Source organism: Glycine max, chromosome 8, assembly GCF_000004515.6.
Source record: "Glycine max cultivar Williams 82 chromosome 8, Glycine_max_v4.0, whole genome shotgun sequence".
Lineage (NCBI taxonomy): Eukaryota > Viridiplantae > Streptophyta > Magnoliopsida > Fabales > Fabaceae > Glycine > Glycine max.
In genome coordinates, this window is record NC_038244.2 from 11966971 (window position 1) to 11990079 (window position 23109).

Sequence of the window (23109 nt, forward strand, 5' to 3'; positions counted from 1 at the left end):
TTTATGTACTAAGATATTTGCTCCATGGGTAAAATAATTATTCTTAAGGTAAAAGTGTACAATTACGGGAAACAACACTAAAAACACATTTAAAAGTTATTATGTGAAACACTTTATACTAATTAATTAATTAAGTATATAACTTAATTGTGAGATTTTTTTCTTAAATTAGATATCATGGAGAAATTAAACTAACACTACTACATACCAGAATTTTTAAACAAATCAATTAAAAATGACATTTTAAATCAATTGTATGAACATTTTAAAAAGTCACATCTTAAAAAAGTCATGACTTTTTTATATTAGTTTTCAATTATTTTTAACAATTATCATTTAAGATGTGTTTGTTTAGATAATCAATCTAAAAAATAAATAGTTTTAAACCATTTTTAGATGGCTTTTTGCCATAAGCAAACTAATTATTTTCATATAGCACATTTTATTTATTTTTCTTCCTATAAATAGACATCACACCCACATAAAAGACAACACAATGCAAATTATAATAGCAAATGCACTACTTAGTACTTACTCATTGTAAACAAATTATACTCAAACATTTTAAACAAATTCTACTATACTCGTTGAACCTTAATATACATAACACATATACATTTACCATAACCTTATATAAAGCATCCCAAAGATTTAAGTGCTAAATGTTTGTGAATTGATTGGATAATGTGTAACATGGTGTAATATACAATAAGCTTTGGTTCTAGAGTCAGTAGAAAAAGTAAATACATGTCTCACTTGTACATAAACATAGAACCAAAGCAAAAGCATTTGTCAACTGATAGAGAAGACTTGAGGACCCACAAATCTTCTTCATATGATAAATTGGATAGCAAAAGTTTTGAAAGAGGTGGAACGAAAAATCCATCAATAGTAGTCCCAAATGGATGAATGCATCAACAACTATATTACTTTTAGGATTTCATCCTGTAGTTGTTGGGAAAAAAACATTTGATTTAGTTGAGCATTTATTTTGCAAATACAGAGTATCAAACTATCACGATAAGGCTGAACTTGCTACTTCCTAATATTTGACATATGCAAACACTTCTAATGATGAATCTTAGAGACTCGAGAGAAATAAAATCACAATGTTGAGACAAATTTGAATGAGGTCCTAGAAAAGGATAAACATAGAAGCACCAGAAGAACATCAAATATGTTTTTTCCTCTCTGGACCCTCATTCACATTTGTCTAAACATTTTGTTACAATTTTCTCTTAGGCCTCATAGACTCATCACTAGAAGTGTTTGCTTACGCCACTACTAGAAAGTAACAAGCTCAGTCTCATCATGATAGCTTGAAACTCTATATCGACAAAAGAAATGCTAAACTAAATCAAATGTCTTATTTCTAACAATTGCAAAATGAAGTCTTGAAAGTAATTCAATTGGAGATACATTCATTAGTTTGGTATTACTATTGATGATTTTTTTTGTTCCAGTTATTTAAGAACTTGTGCTACCCAAGTTATTATATGAAAAAAATATGTGGGTCCTAAGTCTTATCTATCAATTAACAAATATTTTTTGCTTTAGTTCAATGTTCATGTATTTGGGAGATATGTACTTACTTTTTTGTCTGACTCTTGAACCAAAGTCTGTTGTACAATACATCATGTTACACATTACCCAATCAATTCACGAACATTTAACACACTATATGATGAAGATGAAAAAACCACTTAGGTTATATACCAACATTCTACAAATTGACAGCTTCATGAAAAAAATTGTCCAATGTTGTTGAATGTTAGCAATATTCTCCAAAAGCATTGAACTCGAATTGTTAAAGGTCTACAATTTAAAAAGAAACAAATAATAAAATATTATCTCAAGAACTAAAAACAAAATATAATTAATCTAGCTTGTGAAAATTGACTTACATTTTTCCATGAATCAATAATATTTTGTGACAATTGTGATCATATGGTGTATGACATAATATCCACACTCATAACCTCCAAGTTGTGTTTCGCACTGCTACAAATGAACATCAAATTAGTGACTACTTACATAGGATAATTTTTAATGGATATTCGATTTTAAAACTACTTACACGAGATAAAATCCATGTATGCTTCCTTCTATTTGTTGGTTGTATAGCCATGTAGACCATTAACCTTTGATATTTGTCCATAACACTAACATAAAAAAATAATCATGTGAATTGCATTATAGGTTTTAGAGTTATAAATACATGAGAAAGGAAATGTTTTAGAAATAAAAGCTTATGAATTAACTATGTTTCTCATTTCTCGGTTGATATACTTCTTGTATAATGAACACAATAACACCACAACAGTTTGCTTAGGACAAAGTATCAACAATTGTTAGTGGCTCCTACAATGGAGAACAATTAGTAACTAATAACACATAATTTGAAATAAATTGTAAACTAGAACTTACGAATACAAGTAAGGTGTTAAGTAAAATTGATGTTTGCCTTCATGTAGCTTAATTTGCAAATAGCTTTGAACATTCATTATCTTATTCCCATCATTCTGAAAGGATAATGGGTCCATGAATCCATAAATATGTGCATTCTCCATATCAGTACATAAGAAATGTAGATACCTAAGATATTGTAATAAATGTTAAATACAATAAATTGATATTTAATTAATTAGTATATTTGCAATTTAAATGTACTTACATAAACTAGAATTGTATGGCTGAGATGTTAAGCATATTTGTGCCCATATATACTTCCAAGAGGTTCCTCTGCTCAATATATAATGATGTGTTACAAGGGTGCCTAGTACATTTGGATTCCATTGTAGTTGTATAGGATGCTTAATTGTGTTTGCTACCATGAATAAACGTTCAACGAGATCAACTTGAGGTTTAGACCTTTCGTGTGGAACATCTTTGCTATGTGGCCAGGGCTAAACAATAAAGGTAAAACAATATTAGTAAACATTATTAAGTCATCACGACTATAAATTGAGAAAAACACAAGTAAATAATTGATTACAAATACCTTAGGTAAAATAAACTTAATGAGTCTTCTCGACCACTAAATGAAATGATTAAGAGTATTTCTACTATTTGAACGTCATTAATATGGAAAAATGCTAGAACATTTATATCTTTAACCTCTTCAACCACCACACCATGATTGTAGAATCAAAATGTTTGTATGTTTGAGTTGCATTTTCAATATACACTTAGATGTAAAAAATATAGGAAATAAAAAAAAAATAGAAAAAACATATTTATGCAAGCTAGAAAATTTACAAGTTTACTACCTCAGTAGGAAATTTCTTTACCTAAATCAAATAGCTTCACTGAGTGCATCAACCAAAAGGTACCAGTAGATGAGTGTCCTACAACAAAAAAAAAACAAAAAAAAATGTTTATGTATAACACCAACAAAAATGGTTAAGATACATATGTGTGTGTGAAAAAATCAAACCTCATAATTGGTTGCTCCATCAACAATGAATATACAAATTTGTAGCCCATGTTCCAAAAATAACTTTATGCATGTCTAAGCATTGAATCGTTGAATATGCCATCACAAAAATATAAAAAATCACATATGAGAAAGTTATTGCTTAGTTGACAATTTCCAGATGAGTATTTTCCTACATATTATCTAACATTAACAAGCTTTGAGAAATTTTGCATAAATGAAAAGTGAGGCAAAATAATAAGTAACCACATAGAAAAAAATGGAAGACTAGAGTTGATGGATAATGAAAGAAAAAAAAAATCTTATCATAAGCAATTGGATTATTAGAACCTGATGAGGAAAAAATATTAAACCTTGAATATCCATCTTCAGAATCTCCCGATCAAGGCCAAGTTGATGTTCGTCTTGATCTCATTTAGCGAGGATTTTGGTTTATAAACCCAAAAAAAGGTGAGTCATGTTAAGAGATTTAACACGATGAAAGGAGAAAGAGGTGAAAGGTACGAGATAGGCGAGAGCGGCTCTAGGATTTCAACAGAGAAAGAAAATCTAGTGGTTATATTTTAGGGTTAGCCAAAAGTACTTCTTTTAAGTAAGCAATACAATATGGGCTTGGGCCTAATTTCATTCTATGTTTGTTAGGAACGTTTGGTTTTTGATGGATGCAAAAGATCAAAAATTGAATTTGCCTAGTAAAATCCATTCAAACCCATTTTTTCAACTGCCCAATGCATTTACTTGCCCAAACAATAAAAATATATATTATTAAAGTCACTTTATAAATTACATGAGTCATTATTAGATTTAAAATATATATACAGATACACCAAATCATATAGTTGAGTAATACACACACATTTACATTCATTGATAGATAAAATATTAATTTAATATATTATGGTCTATGACCTTTAATTTATAGATAGAACACCTCTAACGGATTAGGTTTTAGTGCTTAACCTCCACTAAAATCTCACATGGACACAACATACTTTCAATAAGAAAGTTGGAAATCTTAAGAGGGATGCTAATAAGGAGGTCTTGATGATTGTTTGTACAAATGGGAGCCATATTCAGTAAAGTCAAATTTGCATCTATTTTGCAATCATTGTACTTATATTTGTAAAATAAGGACCGATTATAAATGTTGATCATCGGTAACAGTTGCAGTAGTTGGTCGTTGATCGTCGATAACAATCTTGGTTAGCAATCGCGGTTGCCAATTGCCAATAACGATTGTGGTCATTGTTCGCTGGTTGTTGATCGCGATCGTCGATTATTAGTAACAATCGCGATCGTTGGTCACCATTTGCCAGTCCATCATATTGACATTTTTTTGGATTACAAAATTTTATTGTTGAAGATACTTCGGAAGAATTTGAGAATGATTTTGAAATTGATTATGAAGTTCCTTTTCTATTTTGCATCAGTTTTCAAAATCCAAGTTGAAATTAAAAGTTCAAAACAAAAACTAGGTTTTATTTTCAAATATTTCAAAATTGAAAAATGAAAGCCACTCCAAACGGAGCCTAATATTTACGGATAAAAAAGAACATATTCATGAGATATATAGAAAAGAGAAGAGGAACATGGAAACAAAAAAAAATGAAGCATGGGCAAAAATAGAAAAAAAAACAACGAGTAGGTAATGTAATTTGGGTATTTAAATAATCTACAATCTTATAACACTTATTATTTTTAACTAACAACAAGGACCTAAAATAAATCTTTTAATATATTAGAGACTCAAAACAATAAAAAATTATTAGGGATCTAAAACAAAATTTAGTAATGTATCGGAGATCTTAAACATATTTTAGCCTTTGTGGCATTGGACTTGGTTTATTTAAGTAAGGTCTTGGGGTTGAGCCTTGTAAATGAAAAAAAATATGATTAGCCAGGGAGATCCCATTAAAAGTGACCAATAAGGTTTTCTGACGAAAATTAATCATCAAGAAAAGTGGTGGATACTTTGCACCAATATTGTGATTAAAAAAAATTAATCTTGTTTTGTTTTTATCACATTAGTTTTTTATATGTAGAAATTAAATATAAGTATTTGAGTATTTAGAATTGAACAAAAATCACCATACTTAATTAGGATAACAAGATTTTTTTTTACTCTTTCCTCTTCCTCTTCCATATATATATATATATATATCCATATGTTTCAAAGTTCAAACAGTGTCATGAATGTCTTAACACATTCATTTTTTTCTTTATAGAAAACACATATTCATTTTTTTATAACTACTGTTGAGAATAGTATAGACTAAATTATGACTTTAGTTCTCTTATAATTTTGAATCTATAGTTTTGATCCCCTATTTATAAATCAAAATATTTAATCCATCTATTTTAAAAAATAAACAATTTTGATATTTCGTCATCCAGAGTTAGACCTTGACTTTGATGTCCATATTGATGCTGATATGATGCTTATATGAAAAAAAAGATTAAATGAAATAAAAAAAGTATCTTAATATGACCCTTTATTCATAAACAAGATAATGAATCACAAACACACTTATTTTATTTAGTTAATTACATTAACATTATTTTTTATGTATTATTCATCAAGAGTTATTAATTTTTTTCTATATATCTACGTAAAATTAGTAAGATTTCTATTTGAAATATTTTTAATTTATAAATTTTGATAATTTAAAAAAAAATTAATAACTCTTAACTAATGATACATGGAAAATAATGTTAATATAATTAATTAAGAAAAATAAATGTTTTATTGTCTTGTCTAATAATAATTTTATGTAAATAATCAAATTAAAAATAATAAATATTTTAAAATTATTTTACAAAAAAATAAATATAAATAATTTATATATTAATTTATGAAATTTAATTGTAAATTGATAAAATAAAAATAAAAATACGTAAACTATTCAAAATAATAACATATCAATGATATAAAATAAAATTAAAAAAAATTATATATTAAATATTTTTTAATTTATAAATTTTAATAATTTTAAAAAAATTCATAACTATCGAAGAATGATACATAAAAAATAATATTAAAGTAATTAACTAAAAGATAAATATATTAAAAATTTATTATCTATTATATGAATAAAGAATTATAAATTTAATTCTTATTAAAATTTTATTTTTTATTTCATTTAATTTTTTTCATAACCATATTAGTTTACATAAACTCACATCACATCAGCAACATTTTGCCAATTATCATTCCGATTTCTTACATGGCATACTCCTATTGGTAGCCCCCAAAGATTTCAGTGGGTCAGGCTCCACATAAGCCCAATCCTCTACTTCCTCAATCTTCTGGTGGATAAGAAAAAGATCTAAACACTTCCCATGTTTCAATGGACAACAATAACAATAACACACAAAAACAATTCCACAGCTACATATCCACCACACCATGGCCACAACCACCATGTTCTCATCACCATCGGCAATTCTCTCCTCAGCCGCCACAACCACCACCCCAAAACCATCCTCTGCAGCACCACACTCCCCATCATGCAAGCATCCTCTTCTACTACCCTTCAAACAGCCCTTAACAACCTTAACTGCCGCCGCCGCCATCGCCACTATTTTAACCTCCGCTCCAACACCCTCCTTAGCACAAGAGTCCCTCTCATATAAAGTCTACTATGGCACCGCCGCCAGCGCCGCGAACTACGGCGGGTATGGTGGCAACTCCAGCAAGAAGGACTCTGCTGAGTATGTCTACGACGTGCCTGCTGGCTGGAAGGAACGGTTGGTGTCTAAAGTCGAGAAGGGTACCAATCACTGATGCTTCAATTTGCTTCACGTATCTCATACTGATACTCATACGTATTTTTGAAGTATCCGAGCTTATGAAAAAAAAAAAATGAAAATTTCAATATAAGAACATGATATATGTCTCTGTATAATATATAAGCATGGAAGCATTGTCCATTGAAGAACTAAAATTTCAAAATTATTCTTTTTATGGATGATTTCAAGAAAGGAATGAAATTGATAGTACTATTCTTATTTGAAAATAATAGGAAAATAATTTATGATTAGGTTTATAATTTTTTTTTAGTGATGTCTATGTTTTTAATTTAGATTTGTAGAATTGCAAGTATATATTCATTACGTTTTATGAATTTTTATACATGTCTCGATATGAATGTATCTTAATACACGTATTGTATATGTGCATCATCATAGGTACCAATGGAACGGACAGTGAGTTTTATAACCCAAGAAAGAAGGCAGAGAAAGAGTACCTCACTTTTCTCGCCGGGTTTCGCCAACTTGCGCCAAAGGATGTGATTTTGAACAACTTGGCACTGTCTGATGTGGACCTGCAGGACCTGATTGGCAATGCTGACAGTGTGACCTCTGAGGAGGTGAAGGATGATAAGGGGCAGCTGTACTATGTGTATGAGATTGATGGTGTTGGCACTCATAGCTTGATCTCAGTGACTTGTGCTAAGAACAAGCTCTATGCACATTTTGTCAATGCTCCTACTCCTGAGTGGAACAGAGATAAGGACGTGTTGAGGCATGTTCATGAGTCTTTTAAGACTGTGGGGTCTTTTTAGTTGGCTTGTGGTGTTTTGTATTTTGTAGAGGTAATGGATGATTATCTATTATGAGGATGAGGATGGTTTCTTTTGATGATAAATTTTAAGTTTTTCCTACTTGTCTGCTTGATTCAATTTTTGGCATAGTTAGCTTCAATTTGGAACTGTTTTAAATAGAGTGTAGCTGTTGCAAGGTGTAAGTCTAGGTTGTTTGTGGTTGAACTTGCGAGTGTTCTTGTAGTTGTTTGTAGCTTGAAAAACTGAAGGATGTTGTTGGACTTTTTCATGTAAAATTCAAAATTTAGGGATTTTCAAAATATTTTGGCATGGAAAATTTAGAATTATTCCTCAGGAGTTAGGCACTGATTATCTGTTCTATGCAGAGGATGGTGTCCTTAGGATGGCTTCTTTTGATAAATTTGGGATTTTTACTGTTTGTTAGCTTGGCTGAATATTTGGTATAGTTGGCTTTGGTTTGGAACTTTCAATTTCTAATGTGGTTAATTGAGAAAATAGAGTTTAGCTTTTACAAGTCTAAGTTGTGTGTGGTTTATGGTTGAATCTGTTAGTATTATTCTGGTTGTTTGTTGCTTACAAATTCAATTTCTGATGTTTTTGGACTTTCTTTTTTATGGAAAATTGAATTTCTGATTTTTAAATTGGAATTGACTAATGAAATTTTGGGTAGGCCGAGGAAAAGGCTGGAATTAGAAATATTCCTCAGGAACCAGGTAATGATTATGTGCTCTATGCAGAGGATGGTGTCCTGCTATGGGTTAGAAATTTTTACTACATGTCAGCATAATTGTATTTCTGGTTCAATTGGATTCTCTTTGAAACTTTCAGGAATCCCTCATGTGAAATTTTTTCTGTGGAAATTAGAGACTAGTGGTTGAATCTAATACTTGCTGTAGCTTGAAATTTGAAAACTCTTGAGTTGAGTTGTGGCAGTTATCATAAGTCTTTGGAGATGTTTTCATGGAAAATTCAATTTCTGATTTTTAAATTAGAGTTATGATCATTGCAATTTCGGGGTAGGATGATGAAATATCAGGGACTAGAAAAATTCCTCTGGGTCAGTGACCTCTCGTGGGATTCATTTTCACGATCCTTTTGATCACTAATATTTATAATTCAAATCTCAAAACTATATGGATGGCTACTCTGTAACTGATATTGAAGGTTAATTGACTAATAGATTGGTAAGATTTTTGGTTACTAACTAAATCCTCTAACCTCTTAAAGTTGGATGCATTTATTTGAGATAAAGCTTGATTTCTGGTACTGTGTTACATGACCTTGATGTTGTTTGATTCATATTGGATGTGGCTTTACCAACCAACCAGTTTAAACTTAAACACTAATTGTCATCAAATATATAAATACTGTGGACTGCAAAATCATAAGAAGATAAACCAGAAGAAAGATGAAATCAAAAGAAAAATTCCTTAAGAATGAAGTTCAACTCATTATAGCTTATCCTACAAATGAAGTTCACGTTTAACTTGGGAAGATTTTGATTTGGCACATTTGATTTAAGTATCAGTTTATTTTATTTTAAATTTAGTAAAATTGATTTTGAATTGCTAAATTAAGTGTCTTACTAATCCTAATATACTAGTTAAGAAACCAATAATAGATAGTATTTTTTTTATTTATTGAAAATCATTTTGAGAATTTATTAGAAATCAGTGCAATACATTAACAATATTTTTAAGGATTAACTAACTTTCTAGTTATTAAATTTTTTCAAAATTTAATCTTTAGTCCCCGAATAAAAATTTGTTCGATGAATGTCTGTTAATTATTTTTCTTTAATGATTCTAGTTCCAAAATAATAATTTGATAGGTCAAAATTCTTAAATTTTTTATTTTTTAATTTATGGAAAAAAGTTTAAACTCCATTATGTTTAGGATGCACATTAATTGTTCATTGGTCAATTGAATATTATTGTCTAAATCAAATTAATGGTGTTAAAAATATGTATTTTGTGATATTTTAAAATCACATAATTATAATTTTAAATTGTCATAAAGTACAAAAATTTAATATCATTCATTTAATTTAGACAATACAATCAAATTGAATTAATTTAAAAAATTAAAGACTCAAATTAAGTAAAAATAAACTAGAAGAACAAAATAAATCTAAAAAATAAATTAAAGAAAAAAAACAAATTCAACCAAAATATTTTTCACTCAATTATCGTTCAAGAAAAGAGTGTGAACAGGGTCAAAGAAATGGAGGTGGGGATAGATCCATTTTTTCTTATTTCAATTTTTTAGGGTTATTTAAATAAAGAATCCCCCCTCCGTCTCAAAGCTTTCCTCGGATCTGACCTTACGCGAAAGAAGAACCCTGGAAGAGAGCGATCCATAATCCATTGGTAAGGAATCTTCTCTGTTGATTAATTGATTTTGTAATTCCAAATTTCGAATCTTTCAAGTTGAGATCCTCACAAGAACTTGAATCAATGGTGCTCATAACCCGTTGCTATTTTTAGTTAACAACAAACAAGGACACGCAAGACAAAAGCACGAAACTCATAGGTATACACAGCTATCTCTTGAGCTTCTTAGCAAAGAGAATTTTGAGCAGAAACTTGGTGGTGGTGTTGGAAGAGGAACAATACATCGTCCCTTTGGTATTCCGGCAAACCCAGAATCCACTGTTGGCTTGGATACACCGTTGTGTAAGCTGTGTTGGGATGAACAAGTCAAGGGTAAGTTTTCACTTCTTGTTTCTTTCATGTATGATGAATGGGTGGACTAGAATTCTCTTCTTTTTTTATGATTTCATTCATAACTTCTTCACATCACATGTTATCTATTTCCTCTGCAATATTTTGTCATCAACTACTTGTAGTATCAACCATGTCTCACAAACTAAACCGATTCTAACATAATTACTCCATGTCCACCTTAATTACAATGCAAAAGAACCACTTCTATTTTTATTATTTTTTTTTTAATTTCAAAAGAACACAATATCATAAACACACTTAACACCGATAGTAGTCATTGAGCACAAATAACCTCACCAAGAAGCACATGACAGAATGAATACTATTGGTGTTAGAGAGATGATGCGAGATACCTTTAAATGTGGTTTGGCTCCTTGCCTTATATAAGTTATGGTCTACTGAAGTTAACAAGTTATTAGCAACAATGTGCTGAGAGAATATTTCTCCCAAAAAAAACTTTATAATCAAAATTACAAATTCATCGAAAGACCTTCAATCGTCAATTGACAACATTTTTAATATATAATTCACCAATAAAAAAATCATCAAATTTCTATTCAATTGTATCATAAAATTTTACCAATCGTCAACCAAGCATTATATTTCACTAATATATATATATATATATATATATATATATATATATATATATATATATATACTAAAAATCAAATCAAATTACATTAAATTAACTTTACCAATTATTACATCATTTTAAAACTTTAAATTAAATGATATTTTTTTAAAACTTACTGTTTGATGGAAATTTTTTTCCACATAGATCACATATGTAAAATTTTATATTATTTTTCAAAATCATTTATTATATCTTTCATTTAAATTAAAATCAACATCATCTAAATATTAAAAAATATACTAAAATATAGATCGGGTGACTATCTTATTGTTGTTATTCAATTTTTAAAAAAATCAACATAAATTATGTTTGTAATATGAAAATATAATTTAACGATTGAATTAATATAAATCTCATATATATATATATTATAAAAAATAAATCATATTACTTTGTCCATCAATAAAATTAGAATATTTCATGTAAGATTTTAAATAATCAATTTGCAATTATTTCATAATAAAATAATCAATTAACTAGTAATATAGAAAAGAAATTTGAAGAAATAATATAGAATTTGCTATAGTCTCCATTATTTACTCATAGACTTCCTAAAATACTGGGATTGAAGCCAACAAACATTAATGGTGGGACGTATAAATGTAAGATATCATTAATTGAAATTAAGTTAGAAATTCAATGTAAGATATAAATGTAAACAATTTTTTTAACTCTTGATATAACTCTAGAAATTTCCAATATCATTAATTGAAATTTTTTCAATTTTTTAAAAATTATAATACTCCTTAATTTATTTTAAATTCCTCTAATTCATTACCTATATAAAATATAGTCATGTGACTGAAAAAGGTATGAGCAGAATTATTCAGCTAAATTCAACTCCTTAAAATATAGTTAATATAAGTCTAAGGTTTTCCATCATCTCTTTCAAGCTTAAATAACATTTCCATTATTTATATTAACAATATGATACTCTATATTTCTACACTAAAAAGGATTTCCTATTCTAAGTAGTTCAGATTTTATTGAAAATGATAAAATTAGAAAATAATTATTAAATATAATGTGAGACTTATAAAATTTTATTATTGTTTAATAAATTTCATTCAACAAGGTGGATGTGTTCAAAAAAATGTCATATTACTTCTTATAGAATTATGTTTTGTTTTTGCATGTTGGTTTTGTGGATCCTTAAAAACTTTTTTGTTTATTTTTTTTACGTTGGTTGGTGGCTTCCAGTCATCCACCCCCCATAACTATTTTATTTTTATTTACTTCATATATAATTATATTTATATCGATATTTCGATAACTTTTAATTTATTTTATTTACTTATGTATTTCATTGGCCATTTTGTTGACAATTTTAACTCCTGTTCCTCTTCCTCGTCGGTTCTTTCTCTTCTTTTATTAAATACTCTCTTAAAACTTAAGGATATTTCATATAGTTAGTTCTTGTTTAGTTTGACTTGCGAAAAAATCGCTTCTTTTGTCAGGTTTTTGACATAGTTTTTGAAAAATGAAAGAGTCATTATTTTTAATCACTCAATGATAGAATTCTTTCGTAGTTAGTTTTTGTTAATAATAAAGATTCAAATCTACGATCTTTATTTCTCTTCTTCAGCCACCGAACGAATCTTATAACTCTTGAAAGACCCATTATTCTCTTAAGATTGTTACAAAAGTGTGCAAATTATCCTTTAGAAAGTTAATATGTGTACAAAATGTTTCATCATAAGGGCATAACCTAAGCATTTCCTATTCTCTGCAAATGATGCTTCCCACTCTTAGGTGAATTACTGCAACAGGGATTTGAAGGAAAATTTTAAAAAATTAGTGTAGGTCACACATAATTCAAATATTTCTTTACTATTTAATTCCATTCCATTATACTCTACCAAACTATGCTCACAATGAAATGAATGCCTTGGTTTCACCTAGGTAAATTCAGGGAAAATATTTTATTTGTCACCTTCTCAAAAACGCCCAACTTGAAGATTATTGTAGAGATATTATTTGAACACTATGGATATCAAGTGCCCGATTTTCAAAGTGATGAAGAAGCAGTTAAGCGATTGGGACTTTTGCTTAGGAAAATTGAGGGAAGTTCAATGTTGTTGTTCCTGGATGATGTTTGGCCTGTCTCAGAAGCCCTTGTCAAGAAATTTCAAGTCCTGATACTAGATTCTAAAATTTTGGTAACTACTAGGGTTGGATTTCCTAGATTAGGCACTCAGTGTATCTTAAAACCACTCGTTCATGATGATGCAATAACCCTTTTCCGGCATTATGCGTCATTGGAAGAAAGCTGTTCTAGTATTTCTGAAGAAGTCATCCAAAAGGTGCGAACCATATGGTAGAAGTCATTCAATTGAAGTAGATATCACAATATTGGATAATGGATATTAACACTTGGAACCTTTTTATCATTGAACTAACATTGAAGAAACATGTACAAAATAGAAAACCATGTTTTGACCCCTCAAAATAATATGATAAATTACTTGCAGCTTGGGGGCCTAAGTCATAGAAATTTGGTTACTGACACTGGCTATTTTTGGTTGCAAATATAGGTTGTGAAAAACTGCAAGGGTTTACCACTTTCCATCAAAGTGATTGGGAGCTCACTCTGTAATCAGCCTTTTGAGTTGTGACCAAAGACAGTGGAGGAATTGTCCCAATGTCTACTTGATTCTAACTTCAGATAATTCTGTCAAGGAGTGCTTCAGGGACCTAGGGTTATTTCCTGAAGACCAAAGAATTCCTTTTACTTCTCTTATTGATATGTGGGCAGAGTTGTATGGACTAGATGATGATGGCATAGAGGCAATGTCCATCATCAACAAATTAGACTCCATGAATCTGGCTAATGTCTCGGTAGAAAGGTACAATTACAGCATATATTTTCTTCACTTAATCCTAATATATACAACAAATAACATGAATTTATGCTCTATAAAACAGATAATTCAATGTCTTGTATAGCTTATGTGAGAAGCATATGTTTCATCATATAATATTACAAGAGAAATGCTAGCAACACTCTCTAACATTCTTTTTCTGATACTCTATGATTGGTTTAAATTTATTGAAAACCACCAATTTTGGTTGGTCCCTCATCTCATTTAATGATTCTTTCTCCTAATTTAGAAGTGGGATCCACCAAAATTAGTCATTTCTAATAATTTTCCACCAATCACAAAGAGAGTATTAGGAAGAGAGTGTCACTAACATTCCTCATATTACAAATTACAAATGACCATTTATCTTAGTGAAATTGAGCACCTTACAGTCTGTATTTATTAATGTGAACTTAAGTTGAAATTCATAATTATTCTTTTTCATAGAGAGCATTTTTATTATCTTGAGTGAATTTCTCTTAAGGAATGAATTTCTGCTTATTTACCCGGAAAAATGCTAGTGACACAGACAATTACTTCTACAATAACCTCTTCATCGTCCTTCATGACCTTCTGAGAGCTTGCAATTCATCAAAGCACCCAGGAACCAATTGAACGGAGAAAAAGATTGATTATTGAGATAAATCAAAATAAACCTGAGTGTTGGCTTGGGGAGAAGTCAAAATTGCTTGGCTGGCGTGTTAAACAGAAGCCCCAACATGCCACTGACCACACATTGTCTATATCAACTGGTGAGTTATACCTTTTCTAAAGGCTATACTTACAAAGTAAAAATTAGTAGTATAGTATGAATGTTAGTTACAGTGATCTGCCATTCATTATATTCACAACTGATGCCATATGGGTTGCATTTGCAGATGAAAATTGTACTTCAGATTGGCCCCTAATGATGCAACTGGCTCAAGTTGAGGTTCTGATTTTTAATCTTTAAACTAGGAAATATTCCTTTCCAGATTTCATAGAAGAGATGAACAAACTAAAAGTTCTGATAGTCACAAGTTACAGTTTCCATCCTTCTGAAATGAGCAACTTTGAGCTATTTGGCTCTTTTCCAACCTGAAAAGAATACGACTAGAGTGGATTTTTGTTCCTTCCTTTGTTGCAATGAAGAATCTTAAAAAGTTATCCCTCTACACGTGTAATATGAAGCAGGCATTTGAAAACAATCACATGCTAATTCCAAACGCTTTTCCGAATCTTGAAGAGTTAAACATTGACCATTGCAAAGATATGGTGGCATTGCCTAAGGGGCTCTGTGATATCACCTCCTTGAAGAAGCTCAGCATTACTAATTGCCACAAACTCTCTGCACTGCCGCAAGAAATTGGAAATTTGATGAATTTGGAACTCCTAAGCCTCAGTTGCTGTACTGATTTGGAAGGTATACCAGCTTCTATTGGAAGGCTTTCAAATCTACGACTTATGGACATCTCAAATTGCATAAGCCTTCCTAGTTTACCGGAGGACTTTGGTAATCTGTCTAGTCTGCAAAATCTCTACATGAGAAGCTGTGCAAGGTGTGAATTACCATTCTCAGTTGCTAATCTTGAGAATTTAAAGGTGGTGGTATGCGATAAAGAGATAGCTGCTTCATGGGACGATTTCAAGCCTATGCTTCCCAATCTAAAGATAGATACTTGTTCCTTAATTATTGTTAACCTGAATTGGTTTCATTCAATCTCTTCCTAATATCATGTAGTTCAGGTTGTCTTTTCAAGGTGTGAATTACCATTCTCAGTTGATAATCTTGAGAATTTAAAGGTGGTGATAGGCGATGAAGAGACAGCTGCTTCATGCGAAGATTTCAAGCCTATGCTTCCCAATCTAAAGGTAGATGTTCCTTAAATTAATGTTAACCTGAAATTGGCTTCATTCAATTTCCTCCTAATACTTGCTTCATGCATTTCAGGTTGTCAATTCAAGAGCTGTTCAAGTGTTTCTGTTTTAAACCGCAACTGATGTAATTTGCGGGTTGGAGTTACTCGAACTCCTTGTGACTTAACTCCAACCATAATAATGAATGTTCTTCTGTTTGCTGTTCAAAAAAAGAAAATCACACCAAAAAGGAAAAAGAATAAAATACAATTTTCACGTTAGTAAAAGTAGAGCTGTCAATTTGGCCAAGTTACAAGGTGGGCCAGGCAGAAAACGCACATAGGGCCAAAATGCCCATAAAAGAAATGGCTATAGGGACAGAAAGCTCACAAAGCCCTGTGGGCTAGGACAGTCCATGGGCCTTGAACTTTTAAGAAATTTATTTATTATTAAAATTATGTTCCAACTCTATTCATGGACCAGCTCACTCTATAGATGAAGAGGATTGTTACTAGCCCCGTCCTCTTTGCTATTCACCCCATCCACGTGGGTAAATTTTTTGTTATTCTGAAAATATCCTTCACACGGAATGTTGATTCTGTTGTGATATTATACAAATGAAATCATGTTTTTGTTCATATTCTTTTTTTTTCCACCACCAAATCAACAAAACATGATCATGTTCTTGTTGTACATAATACAACAAAAACATATTTTTTATTGTTTTTTTAAAGTGTTTTAATTATAAAAAATAAGTTTAGAGTTTTATATTGTAAATATTTTAGAAAATTAAAATAATATTTAAATCAAGAGAAACAAATATAAATTAAAAGTATTAAAAATCTTACAATATGCATAACTTGACAAAATTAAATTTAAATATAAACATTAAAATATTTTAAACATAAAAAATTAATTGATTCAATAACCATTTTACAAAAATATAAATTAACAATATACATTCAGGTATTCAACATAAATTCATCTACAAGAAAATTCACATTAACAAAATAAAATTAATTCGAATCTTACAATAATTAAATTAGCATAACCATAAACATTAATTTACCAACAAAAAATTAAAGTAAATAATCCATTCTATTAATAAACTAAACTAACAAAAAAATGGATTTAACTATTAACTTAAAATAAATATTAATCATTATTTCAATAATTTTAAAAAAATATGAAAAACACAATACACAATGAACAATTTCGTTTTGTATCTCAACCAAGATCACAACATAATTGAATTTTTGTTATGCTTTTTTTAAAAAACACAATAAAATTTTATTTTATTGTGTATTTCAACAAACAACACAATAGAATTATATTTTTGTTATACATTTTTTTAAAACAACAAGGGTTGGGGGCGCAAGGAAGGAGTAGTAAGTTTTAAATTTTGAATTGAGGGATAAAATTATCTTTTCTACGAGTTTTAAATTTTTTAGGGGCTAATAGAAAATGTTGTAGGGATCAATAGCAACCCCTACAGATTAACCATCTCACTATGTTGGCTAACTAAACTAGTCCACTTCTAACTTTAATTATAAATAAATCATTCAATTAAGATGAATTTATTTTAAACTAAAATTAACATTTTATTTAGCATTTCAAATATTCAAATCCAAATATTTGTCAATATATATATATATATATATATATATATATAATATAATATAATATAAATCAATACAAGTAAAGCAAATGTCTAACTTGTCATTAGCAATGTATTGCAATTAATAAAAAATCAGTTAAGCAAGATACTACTAATAATATCAGTATTTTTGTAAGAAGTATCAGTGCTCATGACGTTAATTCTTTAATTATAAAAAGTTCATTATTATTTATGTTATTTATTTATTTAATTAGAAAAAATAATCATATGATTAAAATTTATATACATACTTACATAGTATAAAGTTTTATTGAATAAAATGTTTAATGAATTTCATTTTTAAAATTAAAAAACTATTTTTATTAGTCCACTTTAAAATATTTTAATTTTTTTTTCCATACAAGACAATTTTGTTCAATCTTGCTTTCTGACTTGGATACGTGCTCAGTTCCCTTGAAAAAATCACGGGAACTATTCCTAGAACACACACTAGCTCTAAGAAGAAAGATTTATTATTAATATAAAATTAAGGACTAGATCAATAGATGTTTATGATTTGGCCAACACTAAAGTTGAATTAATTTAAGCTCATCAATTAAATAAATTACATAAATAAATTTTAAAGTATTTTTTAAGTCGATCAGTTCATCTAAAAAGGTCTTACAAATTTAAAAGATCAGGTTTTTAAGCATATAATAATAATAATAGTAATATCATCATTATTAAATTAATTTTTTAACACATTAAAATTATATATTTATTAACATATTTAAACATTTAAATCTATTTACGTATTTAAGGACTTAAATTACTAACATATTTAATATATGTTCTTAGATTATTTTTATTTGAAAGTCTCGTTAGTTTAGTTATTATATCAGATTACGAAGTAAATGTTGAAATAAACTATATTAGACACTGTAAAATAATTTTACTGTAACACACTGAAAACAACTAAAAATTATTGTGTGATTGTGTGTAATATAGCTAGTTTAATAGATTTTTTTACTTCATAGTATAGCTTAATAGATTAGAAAATAGAGAAATATTTATTTTAATTAGCTTCAATTTTAATTAATAGTAGTATTAAAACAAAGAATTTAGTTAAGAAAAACAAAGTTTAACTTTAAATAAAGCTTGATCAAAACGAAGTCATAAGTCAATAAAATTAGTTAAAGAAAGAGAATGACACTTTGTTAATGGCATTGTTGTAATTAAGTGAAACTTGAGTCTAGAATCTAAAATTAAACTTTTGAAAGTGTAATCATCTAAAAAAACCCACTAATAGATCTAGAGTGACTTTGAATAGTCAAATTATTTATTCTTAAATGATTAGTGATTTTAAAAATTGTAATTAAGTTAATTAAACTTAAACGGACTAAATTACATTGATTATCTAAGTGATTGGATGGTTGACTATCTAAGTTTTAACTTTAACCATCCAAGGAACTTGAAGTCACTTTTAAGACGTAAAAAACTTATGGAACCTAGATTGTTTTTATGTCAAAACTTTCCAGAATCAAATTATTTTGGATGACACCTTCAAGGCCTCTTCATCTGGGTATGATGGAAGTGACAATGCTGATCACAAGGATTCTATCCAAGTGTTGTGTCCAGTCAAGGCTTTTCGTGAAAAACACAGATGATGGCTTCATTTCAAGGTTATGGGCACTTCCCAATCATCTCCAATGACACAATGTTGTATCTAAGGAATTTTACTAATCATGTGATGTAAGTCCATGAAGTACTCAAACTAGAAAAGGAGCAGTGGGCGAAAGCTTACCTAGCTGAAGTTGTTGCCAAGGAAGCTGAAGAGAAAAGTACAAAAGAAATGGTTGAGCAAGATGCAAGAGCTGCAAAGCAAGCTGGAGAAGATGCTACAAAGATTACTGAGGTCCTTGTGTTGATCTCAGCATCCTTGGTGATTTGCAAGAGATTAATGAACAAGCAACGTCCCCTGCAGAGTCCATTGCTGCAAAGGCTGATGAGGTCATCCAATCCATTCAACCTGTCCCTGCGTTCTCAAGTGTTACTTTTTTGAATGTCCATCATTAGACACATCCTTTCTTTGCTCGAAAACATATTTTCGTTCTCACGTGTTACTTTTTTTGAAAAAATTCCCTTTATCTAATAAAAAATACATTCTTGAGCATCTTCAAGTCACTTCTTGCTCTGAGTGTTATCATTAATAAAAAATATTTAATCATTTCTATACTTTGAAAATTTTTCTCAACAACCCAACATAAATAAATAAATAATTTTAATTAATTAATTTTAAATTAATATTAAATATGTTTTAAGTTTTCTAGATAGTGAATATTTGTATTTCTACTTTTATAACTCTTAAAATATATTCTCGGATGGCAGTTGTTTAAAAAAAGAAAAACACTAAAGAAGTTATATAAAATACACCTTATACAATCTATTACAATTAAGCATGTATGTGAAATTAATTAATTAATTACATGAAAAGTCACTTCAATTTTGATTTTCCAAACTTATTAATTTTCACATTGAGATATCCCCATCATGTTCAATTTCGGAGGCCGCTTCATCTTCTTGCATGCAATCAATGTCAACAGCACCGTGGCCATGGCCAAAGGCCTTTATGTGATCCTTTAGAGATCTTTTGTGTTTGAAATCAGACCCACATAAACAGTACCATATTTTGCCACAGTTCTTCTCGTGTGTCCTCCAATCACCTTTCACCGCAAACGTTTTGTCACATTTTCTGCACATGTAGGGTTTAATGCCGTGTTTTCTCTTGTAGTGTGTTTGAAGGGTTCTGAAGTCCTTCAGAGGCCTTGCTCTTGGGTGGTCTATGTTGTGCTTGCAACCTGGTGCACAACAAAAGCATGGAAGCCGTAGCATTGCTGATGGTTGTGTTCCTTTTAGAGAATCAGGGCCCTTTCTATATTGAGATCCATGTCCCCACATATGCATCTGCAAAGCAATATCAACATGTATATAATTAAATACAGATATGTGCTAATCAGTTGTGATTTATGAATTTTAACTAATTTGCCAGTAAAGAGGTAGTAAAACAAGTATAATTGCTACCCCTTCCTACCATAAAAAGAAAAGTTTGGAAGAAAATTTAGTAACTACGATATATATATATATGCAAGATGAAGGGTGTATTTTAGTTTTGTCTTCGTTGAAAGAAATAGACAATGAGAGAGGGATGTAAATAAATTTATAGATCACTTATTGTTCATGTCACAAATTCATACAGTATTTTCTACAATTAACGTATATGTTTGCCATTTAAATTATTTTCCACAATTTACAATACTAGTGTAACAACAAGCAAATTAAAGCAAGGCAGATAGAAAACTCAAATAATGTATTTCTTTAATTCCACAGTAAGATGGCTAATAAAAGGCCCCGTGCTTACAATTTTTGCACAAAATAGTTATTGGCACACAGATATTAACATGATTTTCTCAACCCTGCACAATTAGTTTCATGGGGTATAGTGGGACTGGCTCTTTAATTAATCACACGAGATCTCAATGCGATTCCATATATGAATCTTATCACAGACATGGCTTTGAACATTTTTACTGTGTTTTATACACCTGAAATGAGGTGAGATGCTGATAAATTAAGAACATATAAATATCCAGAAAGAAGCGCTGCTATTATAAATTTCATAATTCGTTTTACTTTCCACTCATTTTCAATCCTGCGCAGAATAGTATTATAAATTCATGTAAAAAAAAATCACTTTATTTTTTGAGAAAACAAATTTATAAAATCAAGCTTGTGTCTAATATACCAAATAGCTAATTAATCATGTTCATATAAATATGTGTGTGTAGTAGATAAGAGAAAGATCGAGAACACCATGCACAAGGGATAGATATATAACAAACCAAAAAGAGATGAAACTTAGGGACTTTACATGAAAGAGAACAACACAAAGGAAATAAAAATACTGTACATGTATGTAAAGTAGCCATGATTTTATTTTATTCTTTCAAATGTTAATATATAATAAAGAGTACAAGGAAAACAACAACCTATTGCATACCTGAAGATTATTATATCTGTTGAAACTCTTAGAGCACACATGACACAAAAACTGAGTAGGACCAATGAGAATCTGAGAAGGGGTGGGAATCCAATACTGAACCTTGTTCAATCTATCAAAAGGGTGTCCAGAAATCACACTCCTCGCATCCTCCTTTTCATTCATTTGTGCACAAGCTGCAGGGATCTTCCTTGACCCATTAAGATCATCAGAAGCAGCCACGCTAGGAAGCCCTATTTGCAGTGCTACTGTCACAGTTTCAGCATCACCCTCTTCAGTAGTAGTACTAGTCATCAAAAGGGTCGTCTCATCCATGTCCCTTTTCTTTCCTCCTTCCTCTTCAACCATACCACCACCACTCTTTGATGGTTCATTTTTTTCCTTTTGTTTTCTGAGGCTTATGTTGTTTATGAGAGGAAGGGCTTCTCTGAGAGGAGGAGAAGGAGGAGCATAAGAGGAAGAGGTTTCAGATTGAATGGCGAAAGTGTTGTTGTTTGAGTAAGAAGAGAATAAGTTTGATTGAGAAGTACTAAAAGAAGAGAGGTGAGAATAGAGGGGCATGAAGTTGAAGGTTTCAGTGTATAAATTGGACTTAGGATCTGTCATAGTGAAGGCTTAGAAGGTTTTGGATCGATCTTTGGCCAGTAGCTATAGAGTGGTGTATAAATATATTGTGAGCATGTGAAGAGAGAGAGAAAGGGGGAGGGATATTGAAATCACCTTCTTCTAGTTTTTTTTGTCCTGGTCGTCTCATTGCTTTCTTAATTAAAAAGTAGTAACATTTTCTTTATTGATATTATTACTTTATTAGATTTTTTTAGTTAACATGTGTGAGACACGAAAAATTACAAAAGCAAAGCAGACAGCTGCATGAAATAATTTTAGTCGTACCATCATAATAACTAATAATAAGATTAATTTTATAAGAGTGTATATATTTATAATTGGGTAATTAAGAAAGAATAAAAAGAAAAAAGATGGCCGGTTCAATTTTTTATTAACAAAAATTAATAAATTAAAAATTAATATTTACCTTTTAAAAAAGTAAGATTAATATTATAGTATTTTCATAATTTAAGAATTTTATCACTCAACATGAACTAATTGGTGTGTAATTATTTTAGTTTAATTAGTAATGTTAAATTTAAGTGTTGAGTATATATTTGTGTTAAATAGTCAGAGTAAGAATTCTATTAAATATTAGTGGGTAATTTAAGTCTTGAGTTTAATTAGTGACATAATATTTTTACTTGAACATGATTAAAAATAAAGAATATAAATAATTTTGTTCAATTCAATCAAAATTACTTTTAATAAAAAATATACTTTACTTTTAAAAAATTCCTTTTCATTTTTTCTCTTTTCTCTTTTTTTTTTTTATACTAAGATTAATC

At 29.6% G+C, this 23109-nt stretch overlaps 2 protein-coding genes and 1 pseudogene across 4 annotated transcripts; 2 read left to right on the forward strand and 1 right to left on the reverse strand.

Moving 5' to 3' along the window:
• The first annotated feature begins 6764 nt into the window (after positions 1–6764).
• LOC100305670 (uncharacterized) lies at positions 6765–8969 on the forward strand. 2 transcript variants are annotated; one of them, XM_041017573.1, is made up of 3 exons: positions 6765–7206; positions 7625–8031; positions 8672–8969. In XM_041017573.1, exons 1-2 carry the CDS (start codon positions 6843–6845, stop codon positions 7999–8001), a joined length of 741 nt encoding a protein of 246 aa, XP_040873507.1. In that variant the 5' UTR covers positions 6765–6842; the 3' UTR covers positions 8002–8031; positions 8672–8969.
• Positions 8970–9134: 165 nt separating this feature from the next.
• On the forward strand, positions 9135–16348 carry LOC100820107 (probable disease resistance protein At5g66890; annotated as a pseudogene). The gene is made up of 7 exons (XR_005892674.1): positions 9135–9165; positions 10488–10706; positions 13267–13667; positions 13899–14210; positions 14747–14977; positions 15104–16076; positions 16156–16348. The product of XR_005892674.1 is annotated as a probable disease resistance protein At5g66890 (transcript).
• A 3698-nt stretch (positions 16349–20046) lies between these two features.
• Positions 20047–22427, reverse strand: LOC100818131 (zinc finger protein WIP2). The gene is made up of 2 exons (XM_003531391.5): positions 21716–22427; positions 20047–20622 (listed from the first exon to the last, which is right to left on the reverse strand). Exons 1-2 carry the CDS (start codon positions 22319–22321, stop codon positions 20188–20190), a joined length of 1041 nt encoding a protein of 346 aa, XP_003531439.1. The 5' UTR covers positions 22322–22427; the 3' UTR covers positions 20047–20187.
• Between the last annotated feature and the right edge of the window lie 682 nt (positions 22428–23109).

What these genes read in the sequence shown, in the direction of transcription:
- LOC100305670 (XM_041017573.1), top strand. Translation starts at nt 6,843, where the DNA reads ATGGCCACAACCACCATGTTCTCATCACCATCGGCAATTCTCTCCTCA. An exon ending in GGTGTCTAAAGTCGAGAAGG is followed by an intron (nt 7,207 to 7,624) that starts GTACCAATCACT and finishes GCATCATCATAG; the next exon opens with GTACCAATGGAACGGACAGT.
- LOC100818131 (XM_003531391.5), bottom strand. Translation starts at nt 22,321, where the DNA reads ATGACAGATCCTAAGTCCAATTTATACACTGAAACCTTCAACTTCATG. An exon ending in ACAGATATAATAATCTTCAG is followed by an intron (nt 20,623 to 21,715) that starts GTATGCAATAGG and finishes ATTGCTTTGCAG; the next exon opens with ATGCATATGTGGGGACATGG.